General features: G+C 43.1%; 1 protein-coding gene across 1 annotated transcript in view; it reads right to left on the bottom strand.

Annotated features, from left to right (window-relative positions):
• Positions 1 to 9,162: 9,162 nt before the first annotated feature.
• The window catches only part of LOC309476985 (uncharacterized protein), a 103,520-nt gene continuing 96,979 nt past the window's right edge, over positions 9,163 to 15,703 (bottom strand). Inside the window, exon 2 of the mRNA XM_082140135.1 lies at positions 9,163 to 14,403. Coding sequence (XP_081996261.1) covers positions 10,941 to 11,900 — 960 coding nt within the window. The 5' untranslated portion in view covers positions 11,901 to 14,403 and the 3' untranslated portion in view covers positions 9,163 to 10,940. The remainder of the gene's footprint in view (positions 14,404 to 15,703) is intronic.

The raw sequence follows: 15,703 nt of genomic DNA, 5'->3' as shown, positions 1-15,703 counted from the left end.
AATCAGAGAGAGAGAGAGAGAGAGAGAGAGAGAGAGAGAGAGAGAGAGAGAGAGAGAGAGAGAGGGAGACCCAAAAAAGGGACCCAGAGAATCAGAGAGCCAGCGCATAAAAGAGCCAGAGCAACAGTTTCAATTATCTTTTATCCTTTCCTGACCATGTGACTTTCACCCAACTGTGAGACGTTTAAACTGACCAATCAGATCATTCCAACCTCCCCCACCGTACTAAAGGTGTGACAATTCATCGACCCCGAAGTACAGGCCTAGATCACTATCAGCCCCTCAGTGCTTTTGGGGACTCCACATGGTCCTTGTGGTAGAAAGAGGGGGTGGAAACAGTAAAGCAAACGTCTTTGTTCATTTCAAATATCTTGGATTATTTTCAATCCTACACAGTTATACAGTTCAGTTCACATAATGATTGTTTCAAACAAACTTCATGATTAATGGGGACTTTCCAAAGACATAATGATTTTTATGCTGTACAAACTGCATAGGCATATTCTATCCCCCTACCCCTAAATATACCCTTCACAGAAAACTTTCTGCATTTTGACATTTTCATCAAACATCCCTTAGTATGATTTATGCACTGTTATGCTATATACATACCTGTATATGTCCCCATATAAGGACAAGCAGGGGCGTCACTAGGCCCTTTTTAGGGGGGCTTCAGCCCCCCTAAACTTCTGCCCAGCCCCCCTAAAAAATATTTGATTAATACATTTTTGATCGCTTCAGTCCCCTTTAAAAAAAACTCATTTGAAACGGCGGCAAGCTGCGTCAAGTTTCGGCTCCTCCCCTTATCTGAGTCTGCTTGGATTTAGCGCATTTTTCAATCTGCAGGGGCGCCGAGCAGAGCGAACATCAGAGAGTACAAGGTGTGTCGTGAGTGCATTTATTGATAGATTGCTATGATATTACATCTGCATCGGTGCAGTACCTTTGCCATAAATGCATTGCAGTTTACATAATGTAATGTTACTGGAGCATTGGGAGCAACACAGGACGGTTCGGTTTCTCATCCAATACCAATACGTTTCGCTGCGTTCACCTTCAGCCCTTATCACAGTGTGATAGTTGTTTTTTCTTCCAACAAAAATGAAGCGATTAACACCCATGAAAACATACTTTAGAAAACGATCATGATTTATTTTAATTTACTTTTTAAAATTTAAAACATATTATTATGTATTTCGGCATTACATTATGCAGCAGCCATGCACAGAATTGATTAAAGACACACATCATTGTCTGAAAGCACTGGATGGCCCAGAGAGAGAAACATCATGTGGAGTAATTTTGTTTTGTATTAATAAATATAGTTTTGTATTAAGTAATAATGAATCAGGAGGAGTGTATCATGATACATATATTAGAGTAAGAGTAGAGTAAAGGGATTTGTGATTTTCTTTTAAGTAGCCTACTTGATTTATAGAAGTGGCAAATTGATAATTCATGTTGTTATTTTTAATAAATAGAAATAAATATAGAACAGATTAATCATATTGCCAATAGACAATTACATTAATACAAGTTTTGTCTATATTCTTAATGAATATTAGCTGGTTAGTTAAATTATTTGAAATTAAATAAAATTTCACGGGGTGACTTGATGAATAACCAACCGTATTGTTGACTATAAAGGCTAAAAAGCTTAAAAAATAAAATAATTTATATTTCATTGTAGATGGATATACGACATTTTTTCTTGTCGTGTGGCAAGAGCAAGATTAAAAAAAAGAGAAAAAGAGTGTGATGCTGATGAGGTGAGAAAAAAACAGCTGCCCTCACATGGTTTTAAAGCTATTGTTATCCAATTTTTTTTGGCCTTCAAAACATCTTAAAATGCACATATGTAGATCAGAGAAATATAAATTTTCTCGGGGGAGCATGCCCCCGACCCCCCTAAATACCTCACATTATAAAACCGTGCCATATGCGTGTTACTGGATGAATGAATGAAACTAGTTAATAATGAGCATTAGACCATAAACTAAACTTTTTTTTTTTTAAATCATACCCTCGTTGGGGGCTGAGCCCCCCTAAAATGAAAATCCTAGAATCGCCCCTGAGGACAAGGATTTCAGATATTGCCATCTTTGTAGAGACATTTTGTCCCCATAATGTAAAGTTTACCAGGACACACACACATACACACACACACTGTTAAAAATGTTCCTGATGAACTGGCAGCACGGTTGCCAGCAAGTTACTGTTAAATTAACGGTGTCTTACTGTTGGTGAAATTTACAGTTCACTACTGTTTTTGCAAATACAGCATAAATCTGTTTCTACATTTTACAGTAATATTCGGAGAAAAGCATTGGCAGTTAGTGGATGCTTATTTGCTCTTCTTCATAGTGAAATTAGTGTAAACTACAACACAAACTACAACACAAATATACTACATGGTGTTGTGTAATCTATTGAGTTATGGACAGCTAGCAAAAAGGACAACTTTCCCCCCTGTGTTTTTATAGATTATTTTCTAAACCTTGTGATTTAATAGATTTCCCTGTAGCGGTCTTGCTATAAAATACCAAGTTTTAATACAGTGAATATATTAAAAAGTGAAATAAATGATGTGATTTAAAAAGATATCTCTTTATTCAAGCTTTCACATAACACATCTTAAATGCTATTTTAGCAATGTTTGATCAATTGTAACAAATTCACATGATCATCATTTTGGTGTCAAAGAGGAGTCTGCTTCCTTTCAAGGTTTTCACCAACACTTCACCACCGATGGCATTTTATTTCCTTGACATAGTCATCTATGGCTGCTCACTGGAGCTCAAATAGTTTAAAGGGCTTTTCTTTGTTTGATGCTAGATTCCCTGTTCATTAGGGCCGAATTACATTGTATCAATGAAACATGCATTTTATGTAAAGCTGCTTTGAAACTATATGCATTATAAAACGTGCTATACAAATAAATGTGAACTCAATTGAATGTATGCTTCCAAGTTACTAACCTTTGAATGAATTCCAGTGTGCATGCTGCCTCAGCTTAGTATTGAAGATTGAGATTGTAGAAAGTAGATAAAACAGCAGCAAGCCCAGACAGAAAAGCCAACTGGATGCCCTCACAAATGAAGTGCCCCTCAAGGCTGATCATCCAGTGCTGAATACAGCTGGTGTTTCACCTGAAACTTTAATTATGAAAAACTTAAGCATTGACATAAAAACATGAATGTGCCACCGCCAGATTGCAAATCAAAGCAATGGAAATTGAAATCATTCACAGAGCCCTGTTCTTTTAATGATGTTTTATTAACAAAGTTGGGGAGGAGCACGTTCAGATAATTAACACTAGTGGAGAGCACTCAGTAATCAACAATAAGAGGGATATTCAGCAGTCTCACCTCAATCCATTGACAGTTTTGCAGCATCCCTCCACCACCTCTTCTCCACACTTCTAGTCCTAAACACTTACATACGGTGGGGGAGTACTCTGGGTTCGGGACGGACTCTAAGCTCGGAGCCCTCCCCCGGACAGCACGCCAAATACGCATTAAACTTTACCCCCTCTAATTGTATGTAAGTGAACGTCTCAACCTGTTGATCATGGACTGGTCAAGGCAGACATTTAAGTCAAAATGTGTATTGTCTATTGTAAAATTATGTTCTCAACATTGTTAATGGGTTCGTTCAACCAAAAAAAGAAAATCCTGTGATCAATTACTCACCCTCATGTTGTTCCAAACCCATAAAAGTTTAATTTATCTTTAGACATGCAAAGATATTTTTATAATCGTTTAATAATTGTTATCCATCCATTGAAAGTCCAAATAAGTCCATGTCAAACAGAAACTCAGACATGCTTGCCTGACACGTGAAAATATTGGTTCTCATACAGCTCTTGTGCTTACATTTTCTTAAGTGCTCTATGTATATGTATTGATCAGTGTTTATATGTGAATAAAAGCCAATGTGTGGACTTTAGAATGGACTTTAAAATGCACGATTCATATGAATTAGTTTTACAATGCATGTATGATCTTTTTGGATCTTCAAAATGTTGGTTACACACACACACACGCACACACACACACACACACACACACACACACACACACACACACACACACACACACACACACACACACACACTTTTGAACATAGTGGTTATAATCTAAGAAAAATCAATTATAATGTAAAAATAATTCATTACATTGCAAACAAAGCAGAAACTATAGAATCTGAATCTATATAAATATATAGGTGTACCAAATGATTCATTGATTAACCATTAAGATCAGTTGGATTAAAAAGGCAAATGTATTAAACTGAACAAGAAGAGATAGTAATGGTAGTATGAAAGGCAGCCACTGTGAATTAAACATTTATATAGATGAAACACTTATTTTGTGTTGTGAAAATGATACTTTGTCATTTTTAGCATTGTACTAACACAATTGAAAACATGATGAAATGTTTGAAAAAAGTGCACTTTTGATGATCTGTTGTGATATTAGCACTAAGAGTTGGTAAAAATAGAGCCCAAGCGAATAAAAAACTAACAAACTGTAAAACAGCTTCGCCTGAGAAACGGTTAGTTCAGTGTGTTCATCATAATCTAACTAAATCTGAACTCATACACAGCCTTCTATAATTTGTTAAAATTGCTCATTTTGTTGTGAAATACATTCAATCTATTGCAGGACAACAAATGTTCTCATTAACAAATAATTGTAGATAGTTAGAAAATAATAATAATTCAAAGGATCAAACATAAATCCAATAAAAATCTAAATAATGATAAACAGAGTGCAACATTTCATGTGTTAAATCTGCCACTGATGTTAATTCTCTACACAATCATTCAATAATAAAAGAAAAGGTTTCCAACACTTGTCAGTGTCTGCTGTCTAATGTATTTTTACTGAATTAATGACGACCAAATTAGATAATTCAGAACAAACAATAGAATTGTATCTACAGTTTCAGTTTCCTCCACGGGTTGAAGCGTGTATGAGGAGCTGTTTAATAGCTGGTATAAGGAGCCTAATTATAATTTTGACAAGTTTTATTCGCATGAATAAGTAAATTATCTGCAAATCACGGTAAAGAAAGCAATTCATTCTTGTAATATTTTTGAGATGATAGTATTCTGATTTAGTTATTGCTGTGACATGACAACTTCTAGCCTTTAATTTTTTTTGGCCAAAATAACTTGCATACGAGATGTTTGATATCCCATCATTTCAGCAAAGTGTACAGTGATTACAAGATGTTTGGTTTAATTTCTTTGACATGTTCTGTGTGTGTGTGTGTGTGTGTGTGTGTGTGTGTGTGTGTGTGTGTGTGTGTGTGTGTGTGTGTGTGTGTGTGTGTGTGTGTGTGTGTGTGTGTGTGTGTGTGTGTGTGTGTGTGTGTATAGCCTGATCTATTCCTGTGCTAATGTTAGAAATCTGTTCAATTATCACTGACAGCCCAAATGTTGCCTTGTGTTAGCCTAGACGTCTGGGCCGTGTTTGGCTATTAGACGTCTTTAAAACACAAAACCTCTCCCTTCTATGAGTGAACTGAACGTTATCACTTTATACAAATGTTCCTTCATTAATGAATAACACAGGAACTAATGAGTAACGCACTATTAACATTCTAGTAACTACATTAACTAAGAAACTCTGATTAACAAATTAGCACTGAGCTGAATGTGGTTGTTCACTATTAGTAACTATTTTGTTCATATAGTTACTCCTACTTTTTCAGATAAATCAGTGTATGTTTATCATGTGTGTGTTCTCTGTTTATGTCGATTCGTTCTGTAATCTTGCTGTTGTTCTTACTTGTCTGTAGACCCGATGCGGCGCATGTGTTTTTCCGTTCTCATGTTCACAGGTATAAGCTTGCGTATGAAGTTATTTTTACTGCAAATACACTGAGCGCCTGTGCAGGGGAATTAGTAGTTGTAGAATAGCCACACATGTGTGTATCAGTCAGAGCCGATCAGCCCTATACGCACACTACACAAGGTGCGTAGGGCCCCGCAAATTACTCAAGGCCCCGCCTCCCCTCGTGTCAAAGCGCGTCAATCAATGTTTACAATATCGATGAGAAAATGAAGCGGAACTATCCTTCTGGTCACGAAAAGAGAGAGAAAAAAACACCATAAGAGTTCATTGCAGGAACAGTTATCAGGCAGACTTGTGTGCTCTCCTCTCAAAGTTTGATGTCAGGAAAGAACAGTAAAGTTAAGTTGATGTGCGTTGATTTATTATGTTTAATAAACGACAAAGGACAACGGTGTTTGTTTATAAACTGCAGCTCGGAAAAGATAACCGCGTCGCGCGTTAACATGCGATCATATGAACGTGCATGAAATGAAACGCGCACTTTCCAGCAGAAACATCTGTTGTGAGTCGGGACCAGTACAATATGGGCGTGATGGCACTCCTCATTATAGTTTTAAAACAAGACGATGATTATCTAGTCGCTAAGTCAAGGTTTAGTTACAACTCTGCACTAATGCAATATGGAAAGCAATGTATTGACATTGACTATTGATAGGCTCCATTGAATTTAAAATGTTGATTGGCTGGAGATTCTGGTCAATATGGATGCACATCCCTCAGTAAATAATAACCATCAAGAATCAAGAGTATCAAGAATTACTTTTATCATTTAAAAACACAGTGACATGCTATGGCGCCATTTTAGCTTTTATTAATTCACAGGATATGCATTTTTGATATCAATAATTCAATTTGTACTATTTAAAATGTGAATTCTTGATATTAAGAATTAACTTTTTACTAGTAACAATGTCTTCTGATATCAGGAATTACATTTTCGCTACAACTAGTTAAAGTAGGGATTGTAGTGGGAACACTGGGGTGTCAGGTGTGACTGTGTGGCAATGGCAAATGGTTCATGGCTCACGGGTCAGGTATGAGGGCCCCTAAACAGAATTTTGCTTAGGGCCCCAGGGAGGTCAAGATCGGCTCTGGTATCAGTACATTTGAAGTCACAGAGAGAAATGTTTTATCCAGTGGATGGTCTGTCCAGTGTGTGTCTCTATCTTATATATATATGCATGTGCAAGTGTTCAGTATCAGAGGCAGAGAACACTAGTGTGTCAATAAAGCAGAAGTGCAGGATTGAGACACACATCTGAGGAAGAAACTGTTCATGAGTCTGTGTGTTTGAGCTCAGATGAGTCTGTAAAAGAGTCCAGGAGAGCCACTTATAAGAAACGTCTGAAGACACATCTTTTTCAACAGCACTTGATCCAGTAATACTAACACTTTCTCTTCTCTTCTCTTCTCTTCTCTTCTCTTCTCTTCTCTTCTATTCTCTTCTATTCTATTCTATTATTTAAAAAAAAAAAAATTTAATTAATTAAAATGTACTGTGTTAGATTAAACTGAGAAGGGTCATATTGCATATTGTTGTCCTACTGTTAGTTTCACTGCTTCTATTGTTCTCATTTGTAAGTCGCTTTGGATAAAAGCGTCTGCTAAATGAATAAATGTAAATGTAAATGATTGAACAGAGTGATGATTAAGATGATGATGATGATGAAGATGTTCAGGTCTTCAGCTGCTGATGGATGTCAGTGATGATGATGATGATGATGATGATGATGATGATGATCTTGAGAACATGATGAAGGGTTTGATGAGAATCTCTCCTCAGTTTTGACATCAGAATCAAACTTTACAGGCTTGTCTGGATCACAGGAGACTACAAATCACAAATATATATCAGATTATCCTCATATACAGTGGGGAGAACAAGTATTTGATATACTGCCGATATTGCAGGTTTTCCCACTTACAAAGCATGTAGAAGTCTGTAATTTTTATCATAGGTACTCTTTAACTGTGAGTGATGGAATCTAAAACAAAAATCCAGAAAATCACATTGTATGATTTTTAAGTAATTAAATTGCATTTTATTGCATGACATAAGTATTTGATACATCAGAAAAGCAGAACTTAATTTTTGGTACAGAAACCTTTGTTTGCAATTACAGAGATCATACGTTTCCTGTAGTTCTTGACCAGGTTTGCAAACACTGCAGGGATTCTGGCCCACTCCTCCATACAGACCTTCTCCAGATCTTTCAGGTTTCGGGGCTGTCGCTGGGCAATACAGACTTTCAGCTCCTCCAAAGATGTTCTATTGGGTTCAGGTCTGGAGACTGGCTAGGCCACTCCAGGAGCTTGAGATGCTTCTTACGGAGCCACTCCTTAGTTGCCCTGGCTGTGTGTTTCGGGTCGTTGTCATGCTGGAAGACCCAGCCACGACCCATCTCCAATGCTCTTACTGAGGCAAGGAGGTTGTTGGCCAAGATCTCGCGATACATGTCCCCATCCTCCCCTCAATACGGTGCAGTCGTCCTGTCCCCTTCGCAGAAAAGCATCCCCAAAGAATGATGTTTCCACCTCCATGCTTCACGGTTGGGATGGTGTTCTTGGGGTTGCACTCATCCGTCTTCTTCCTCCAAACACGGCGAGTGGAGTTTAGACCAAAAAGCTCTATTTTGTTTCATCAGACCACATGACCTTCTCCCATTTCTCCTCTGGATCATCCAGATGGTCATTGGCAAACTTCAGACGGGCCTGGACATGCGCTGGCTTGAGCAGGGGGACCTTGCGTGCACTGCAGGATTTTAATCCATGACGGCGTAGTGTGTTACTAATGATTTTCTTTGAGACTGTGGTCCCAGCTCTCTTCAGGTCATTGACCAGGTCCTGCCGTGTAGTTCTGGGCTGATCCCTTCCCTTCCTCATGATCATTGATGCCCCACGAGGTGAGATCTTGCATGGTGCCCCAGACCGAGGGAGATTGACCGTCATCTTGAACTTCTTCCATTTTCTAATAATTGCGCCAACAGTTGCCTTCTCACCAAGCTGCTTGCCTATTGTCCTGTAGCCCATCCCAGCCTTGTGCAGGTCTACAATTTTATCCCTGATGTCCTTACACAGCTCTCTGGTCTTGGCCATTGTGGAGAGGTTGGAGTCTGTTTGATTGAGTGTGTGGACAGGTGTCTTTTATACAGGTAACGAGTTCAAACTGGTGCAGTTAATACAGTTAATGAGTGGAGAACAGGAGGGCTTCTTAAAGAAAAACGCCTCGGTTACGACTGTAACCTCGGTTCCCTGAAGAGGGAACGAGCGTTGCGTCGAAAACTGACGCTATGGGAACGCTTTGCGTGATGACGTCTTGAAGCACATGTAAAATCAGTCCAATGGTGTGGCGGAACGTCAGAGGCGGGTGACGTCACGTACCAGGAAGCTATAAAAGCCGGCCCGAAACAGAAAACGAAAGCTTCGTAAAGTCTGAAGTCGCGCTGACAGGCATGAAGGAGATATGGCAAGGCGACGCAACGCTCGTTCCCTCTTCAGGGAACCGAGGTTACAGTCGTAACCGAGGCGTTCCCTTTCAAGGGAACTCCCGTTGCGTCGAAAACTGACGCTATGGGAACGTCTATACCAACGCCTCCATAGCTACAAATGTCTGTCCTGTGTGTAATCATGTGAGCAGCACTAAGAAGACAAAACATGAGACCCTGGAGTAGAGTCTAAATCCAGAGAGTAGAACCTGACGAAAGTGTGCGGTGAGGACCAGCCTGCCGCATCACAGACGTCCTGTAACGATACTCCTGATATAAGGGCCTTAGAGGCCGCCATACTCCTAGTAGAGAGCGACCGGACAGCCAAAGGAGAAGGCTGTCCAGCCGCCTCATAAGCCAGTGAGATAGTCTCAACCACCCACTTGCTCATCCTTTGCTTAGACACTGGACCTCCCTTGTTAGGGGAGCAAAAGTCACTTTTACGCCACAGGGCAGCTCTGTGGACATACGCGTCTAACGCCCGAACAGGGCAAAGCAAATTATTCGCCTCCTGGTCCGATTTCGAAAGGGAGGAGGACCTCCAAGTGCCACGAAGGAAACGAGATACCAAGGGGTCTTTCCCCACAGACATTCCACCCAAAGGACTGTGGTAAGCACCTCTGGCCGCCACATAGACCTTTAAAGTGGACGGGGTCAGACCTGCAGTGAACCGTTCCTGCAGGAACTCCAGCACTGTACCAATTGGGCAGTGGACTGGGTCCAACCGACGGTCACTACACCAAGAAGTGAATACTCTCCACTTCAGGGCATAAAGTTTCCTCGTGGAGGGAGCTCTGGACTGTAGAATGGTCTCAACAACCTCGGTTGAGAGACCTGACTCTATGAGCTGGGCCCCCTCAGAGGCCAAGCCCACAGGTTCCACAGTTCTGGCCGAGGGTGAAATATCGAGCCCTCTGCCTGGGACAGAAGGTCCCTCCTGACGGGTAACTCCAGAGGATGCCCGTCGAGGAGGGACACAAGATCGGGAAACCATACTCTGCCCGGCCAGCGCGGGGCTATAAGAAGTAGATGGACCCGGTCCCTGCGAACTCTTTCCAGAACTCCCGGGAGCAGAGCAACTGGGGGAAAGGCGTACAGACGTAGCCTCGGCCACGTCTGTACCATAGCATCCAGTCCCAGAGGAGCTGGATGCGTGAGGGAGAACCAAAGTGGACAGTGAGACGTCTCTCGAGACGCAAACAGATCCACTTATAATTTCCATATCAGCTCCACCACCTTGGGGGTGGAGCCACCATTCCCCGGGCCTCGGCCCCTGTCTCGACAGAGTGTCTGCTCCTATATTCTGGACCCCGGGGATGTAGGCTGCCTTGAGTGACAACAACTTCCCCTGGGACCACAAGAGGATATGGCATGCCAGCGCAAACCCCCTTGATATAGGCGACTACCGACGTGTTGTCCGTATGTACTACACATGGTGTCCCCTGAGACCTGTGATAAAGCTCCTCAGAGCCCGGAAGACAGCTAACATCTCTAGGCTATAGAATGCCAGGAACGATGATGGTCTTCCCACAGACCTTGAGATGAGCGACCCTCAGGATCGCTCCCCAACCCGTGAGGGAAGCATCCGTCGTTAGCAGTTTGCGACGACAAGGAGCTCCCAGCACTGGGCCCTGGGACAGGAACCAAGGTTTCTTCCACATAACCAAGGCACGTAGGCATCACCGCGTGACCTTGATTGTGCGAAATGGGTTGCCCCTCGGGGAAAAACCCTCTGGTCCTGAGCCACCACTGCAGGGGCCTCATGTGCAGCAGTCCAAAAGGTATCCCGTTGGAAGCTGCTGCCATGAGACCCAACAGTCTCTGGAACTGTTTGACAGTGAGTAGCTGGCCTAGCTTTACACTTCTCACAGCTGCCAGGATGGAATCGAAGCGTGGTGATGACAGGCGCACCTGCATCGACACTGAATCCCAAACCACGCCTAAAAAAGTGGTCCTCTAAAATGGAGAAAGCACACTCTTCTTGGCGTTCAGCCGTAACCCCAACTCTTTCATATGGGCGAGAACAACATCTCGATGTTGAACCGCCATCTAATGCAACTGAGCTAAAATCAACCAATCGTCGATGTAGTTTGTGATGCGAATACCCCGGAGGCGCAGAGGCGCCAGAGCTGCATCCACGCATTTGGTGAAAGTGCGGGGTGATAAAGCCAGGCCGAATGGAAGAACTCGATATTGGTATGCTTTGCCCCCGAAAGCAAACCTCAGGAACTTCCAATGACACGGACGGATGGAAATATGCGTCCTTGAGGTCTATCGTGACAAACCAGTCCTCGGACCTGATCTGTGGCACGATTTGTCTCAAGGTTAACATTTTGAACTTGAGCTGCATGTACTCGTACAGAACTCGAAGATCTAAAATGGGACGCAATCCCCCGTCCTTTTTTGGAACTATGAAGTACCGGTTGTAAAACCCGGTTTCCCTGTTGGAGGGGGGTACATATTCTATGGCCCCTTTCTCTAACAGAGTGTTTACTTCCTGTTCCATAACCAGAACCTGCTCGGGGCCCACCACTGTGGGCAGGACCCCCATAAACCGCGGTGGGCGTTAATAGAATTGTATCTAATACCCTTTTTCCACGGTCTGCAGGACCCAATGAGAAACATTTGACAGTAGCTTCCACGCTGTCAAAGATTCTACTAGAGGTACCAGTCTCTCGAGACTGGTTTCTGGATTTTGTTGCTGTTGAGTAGTCGGTTCGTCGCCCTGTAACGGCGCACCGGCAGGGAACGACCAAACAGACTGCTCCAGCACCCTCCTCAGAGGGGGCGGGCATCCCGAGGCCACTACGTTTCCGGGTGGACCTTGAGATATGTGCTCGCCGGAGACCGCTGCGCCCTGTAACACCGGAGGCGGCAGGGTTGGCAGAACGGTCCCCTGAGGGCACCGAAGAGAGACGGCACCGTATTTTTCTCCTGCTGTTGAGTAGTCGGTTCGTCGCCCTGTAACGGCGCACCGGCAGGGAACGACCAAACAGACTGCTCTAGCACCCTCCTCAGAGGGGGCGGGCATCCCGAGGCCACTACGTTTCCGGGTGGACCTTGAGATATGTGCTCGCCGGAGACCGCTGCGCCCTGTAACACCAGAGGTGGCAGGGTTGGCAGAACGGTCCCCTGAGGGCACCGAAGAGAGACGGGCACCGTGAAAAGAGGTGTTAACCGCTCTGCTTCGGGGGGACTACCCTCATTTGTCCTGAGCCCTCAGACATCAGGACTTTTCCCCAGCAGCCTTCTTGGCGGTAATAACGGTCCGCAGATCCGTTTTACCCCTCGAAGACTGCTGGGTTTGAGAGCGCCCTCCGTGTCCCCGAGATTTTTGTGGGGGAGCACGGGAGGAAACGCTCTGTTTCTGAGTGGCGCGGTGCTCAGCGCTCTTTTTAGACTGCTCCCGCTCAGCAGCCTCATAGAAAGAACGGCGGGGGAGAAGTTTCTGAAGTGCAGCTGCCTGTTTTGAAGCTTCTTGTGACTTCGCTACAGCACTATTAACTGCGTCTCCAAATAACCCTTGCGTGGATACTGGTGCATCTAAAAGAACATGTTTTTCTTTGTCCTTTATGTCACTTAAGTTGAGCCACAGATGCCTCTCAGTGGCCACCAGGGCTGCCATAGAGCGGCCGATGGATTTAGCCGTCTCCTTGGTGGCCCTGAGAGACAAATCTGTGGCTCCACGCAGTTCAGACACCGTATCAGCACTAATACCCCCGCCATCCTCAGAATCACCCAATAACTCAGCCTGGTAAGCCTGCATTATGGACATAATATGTAAACACGCTGCAGCTGACCGGCGGCGGCATAAGCTTTATAAACCAGGGAAGATGTAACTTTTACTGGCTTGGATGGAAGTGCAGGAGCCTTCAGAGAAGATGCCGTTGCTGGAGAGAGATAGCTCGCGAGCGTCTCTTCCACCTTCGGCATCTCCCCATAACCATGCTCTTTATAATTGTGAATGGATGAATAGTGTGATGTTTGTGCAGTATACACTCGATATGACACTGGTTTCCCCCACGATCTCGACACCTCGGTGTGGAGATCGGGGAAAAACGGAAGGCTTCTGCACTGAGGCTGTGCACGAGATGGCAGGAAACGTTCGTCGAGCTTGCTTCTCGAACGAGCGCCCTGCCTATCTCCTGGCCACTCAATAGATAATGCTCGACAGCTCTAATAATAATAATAATACATTTTATTAGTAATGCACTTTACATTTCAGCGAAATCAAAAGTGCTAGAGTGATAACATCAGCTCTAGTGATAACATCAAGCAATTCTACAAACGCATGAGACTGAGGTGGCGAATCCTCAGACTCAGCGTCAATACTAACAACGTCCAACTCCTCAGAGCTGGACAATTGCAGTATTGGTGCCTCCATCGGGGGGGAAGAAACCGCAACGCGTGCTTCCACACCCTGATGAGAGGCACTGGATCTATTAGAAGGAGGCCGAGATAAGGCAGAGCCCGTCTCAACATCCACTGATAGATCCATTTGCGAACCCCAGGTCTGTGATTGCCGCCGTGCCTCGGCAGCGGCGGGACCAGAGCCCTGGGGAACGCGATCGGGATCGGATCACGATCGCGGGATCGCGATCGTGAACCGAGCCAAGCGGGATCGGAGCGAACGCAATGGAAGCGCGTCGCAATGCACACAGTCACCACCCTCGAGTGCTGACTGGGCATGCTCCTCACCCAAACAAACAACACAAAGAGCGTGAGTATCACCTCCCGTTAAATAACGCGGGCAGGGATGGACACACACTCTAAACTGCTGCTTGCTCGCCATACTGAATATATATATATATATAATATAGACAGACAACACCAAATAACAAGGACAGATTCAACACAGAGCGCAACTGAAGACTCAGAAAGCTTTCGTTTTCTGTTTCGGGCCGGCTTTTATAGCTTCCTGGTACGTGACGTCACCCGCCTCTGACGTTCCGCCACACCATTGGACTGATTTTACATGTGCTTCAAGACGTCATCACGCAAAGCGTTCCCATAGCGTCAGTTTTCGACGCAACGGGAGTTCCCTTGAAAGGGAACTAACAGGTCTGTGAGAGACGGAATTCTTACTGGTTGGTAGTAGGGCTGTCCCTGACTATGGATTTTCATAGTCGAATCAGAGTCGTCATGTCTTGCCTATAGTCGACTAATAGTCGAATCATGTGTATGGGGGTGGGGCTTTAACGTTTCAAAGCCGCGATGCACGGAAAATCACACAAAGATATCAGAAAATGTATAAAAACATTTTTGATCAATAAAACTAAGAAATAACATAAATAACTCCAGAAAGGCCACACTGCAGATTTGCATTTCACATGCAAATCAAATTAAATCGGCTAAATTACCTGTGCGAGCAGGCCAGCCTACAGCACAACATCGATGCACCGAAAAAATAAACAATTAATTTACCAAATTAAATTAGAACAGAATATACCTTTCTAATAAATAAAAATACAAAACGAAATAAATCAGAATCAAGTCACAGGATGAGGAGCAAATGTGTGCAAAATGCCTAAAGTGCAGGGGAACATATATTCAAAACACAAGCCATAAAATAGTTAGATTAGATAACCCTGACAGATTAATAAATAAAATAAAAATAAAGAAATTATTAAAATAACGATAGTAGCCAGAATGTTCAACTTTGTCTTTTTAACTGCAGAAACAACAATAAATGCTAAACTGGAGAGGCAGTCTTTTTAGCTAAAAATGTTCACAGCATCCAAAAATAAAATTAGAACAGGCTGAAAAGTTTTGAAATCACTTGTACCTGATCGAGAGAACAAATCCTGAAAGTCTTTCACTCTGTCTGTCCGTTGGAGTCTTTTGTGCGCGCAGATAAAATACATTCTAACGTGAAACCCAGTCTATACGTGAAACATGTTAACGTTGGCCGGCAGAAGTGCGATCATGGTTTTCCTGATGCTAAATCCAGCCTTGGAGAATATCCTTTCTGATGGTGTACATCCACACTTTAAATTTTCTTATCCCAGACATTGTTAAAGATTTAAATCCTTGCCGCGAAGACGCTCCTCTGTCGGTCACGGATTGAAAGTGAAACTTAAATCTGTCATGGGGTGTTTGGATTTATTCACGCACGTTAAAAAATATTTATTAAAAGCTTCTTTCTTTGCACATTTTTATATAGGCCTACAGCATTATCATAATAGGCTGAATATTAACGTATTGACATAAAAGCTAGTTCTATGTGAAATCAGACATTGAGCGCCCTCATATAGCCAAAGTGGCATGATCCTCGTTTCATAACACCTCTGCGAAGATTCCACCGTGAGATCAGTAGTCGAATCAGGCTCCTCCTATCGAAGCATCGAATCTTCG

The sequence above is a fragment of the Leuciscus leuciscus genome, assembly GCF_965113295.1.
Source record: "Leuciscus leuciscus genome assembly, chromosome: 16".
Lineage (NCBI taxonomy): Eukaryota > Metazoa > Chordata > Actinopteri > Cypriniformes > Leuciscidae > Leuciscus > Leuciscus leuciscus.
This window is presented reverse-complemented; position numbering and strand designations above follow the sequence as displayed.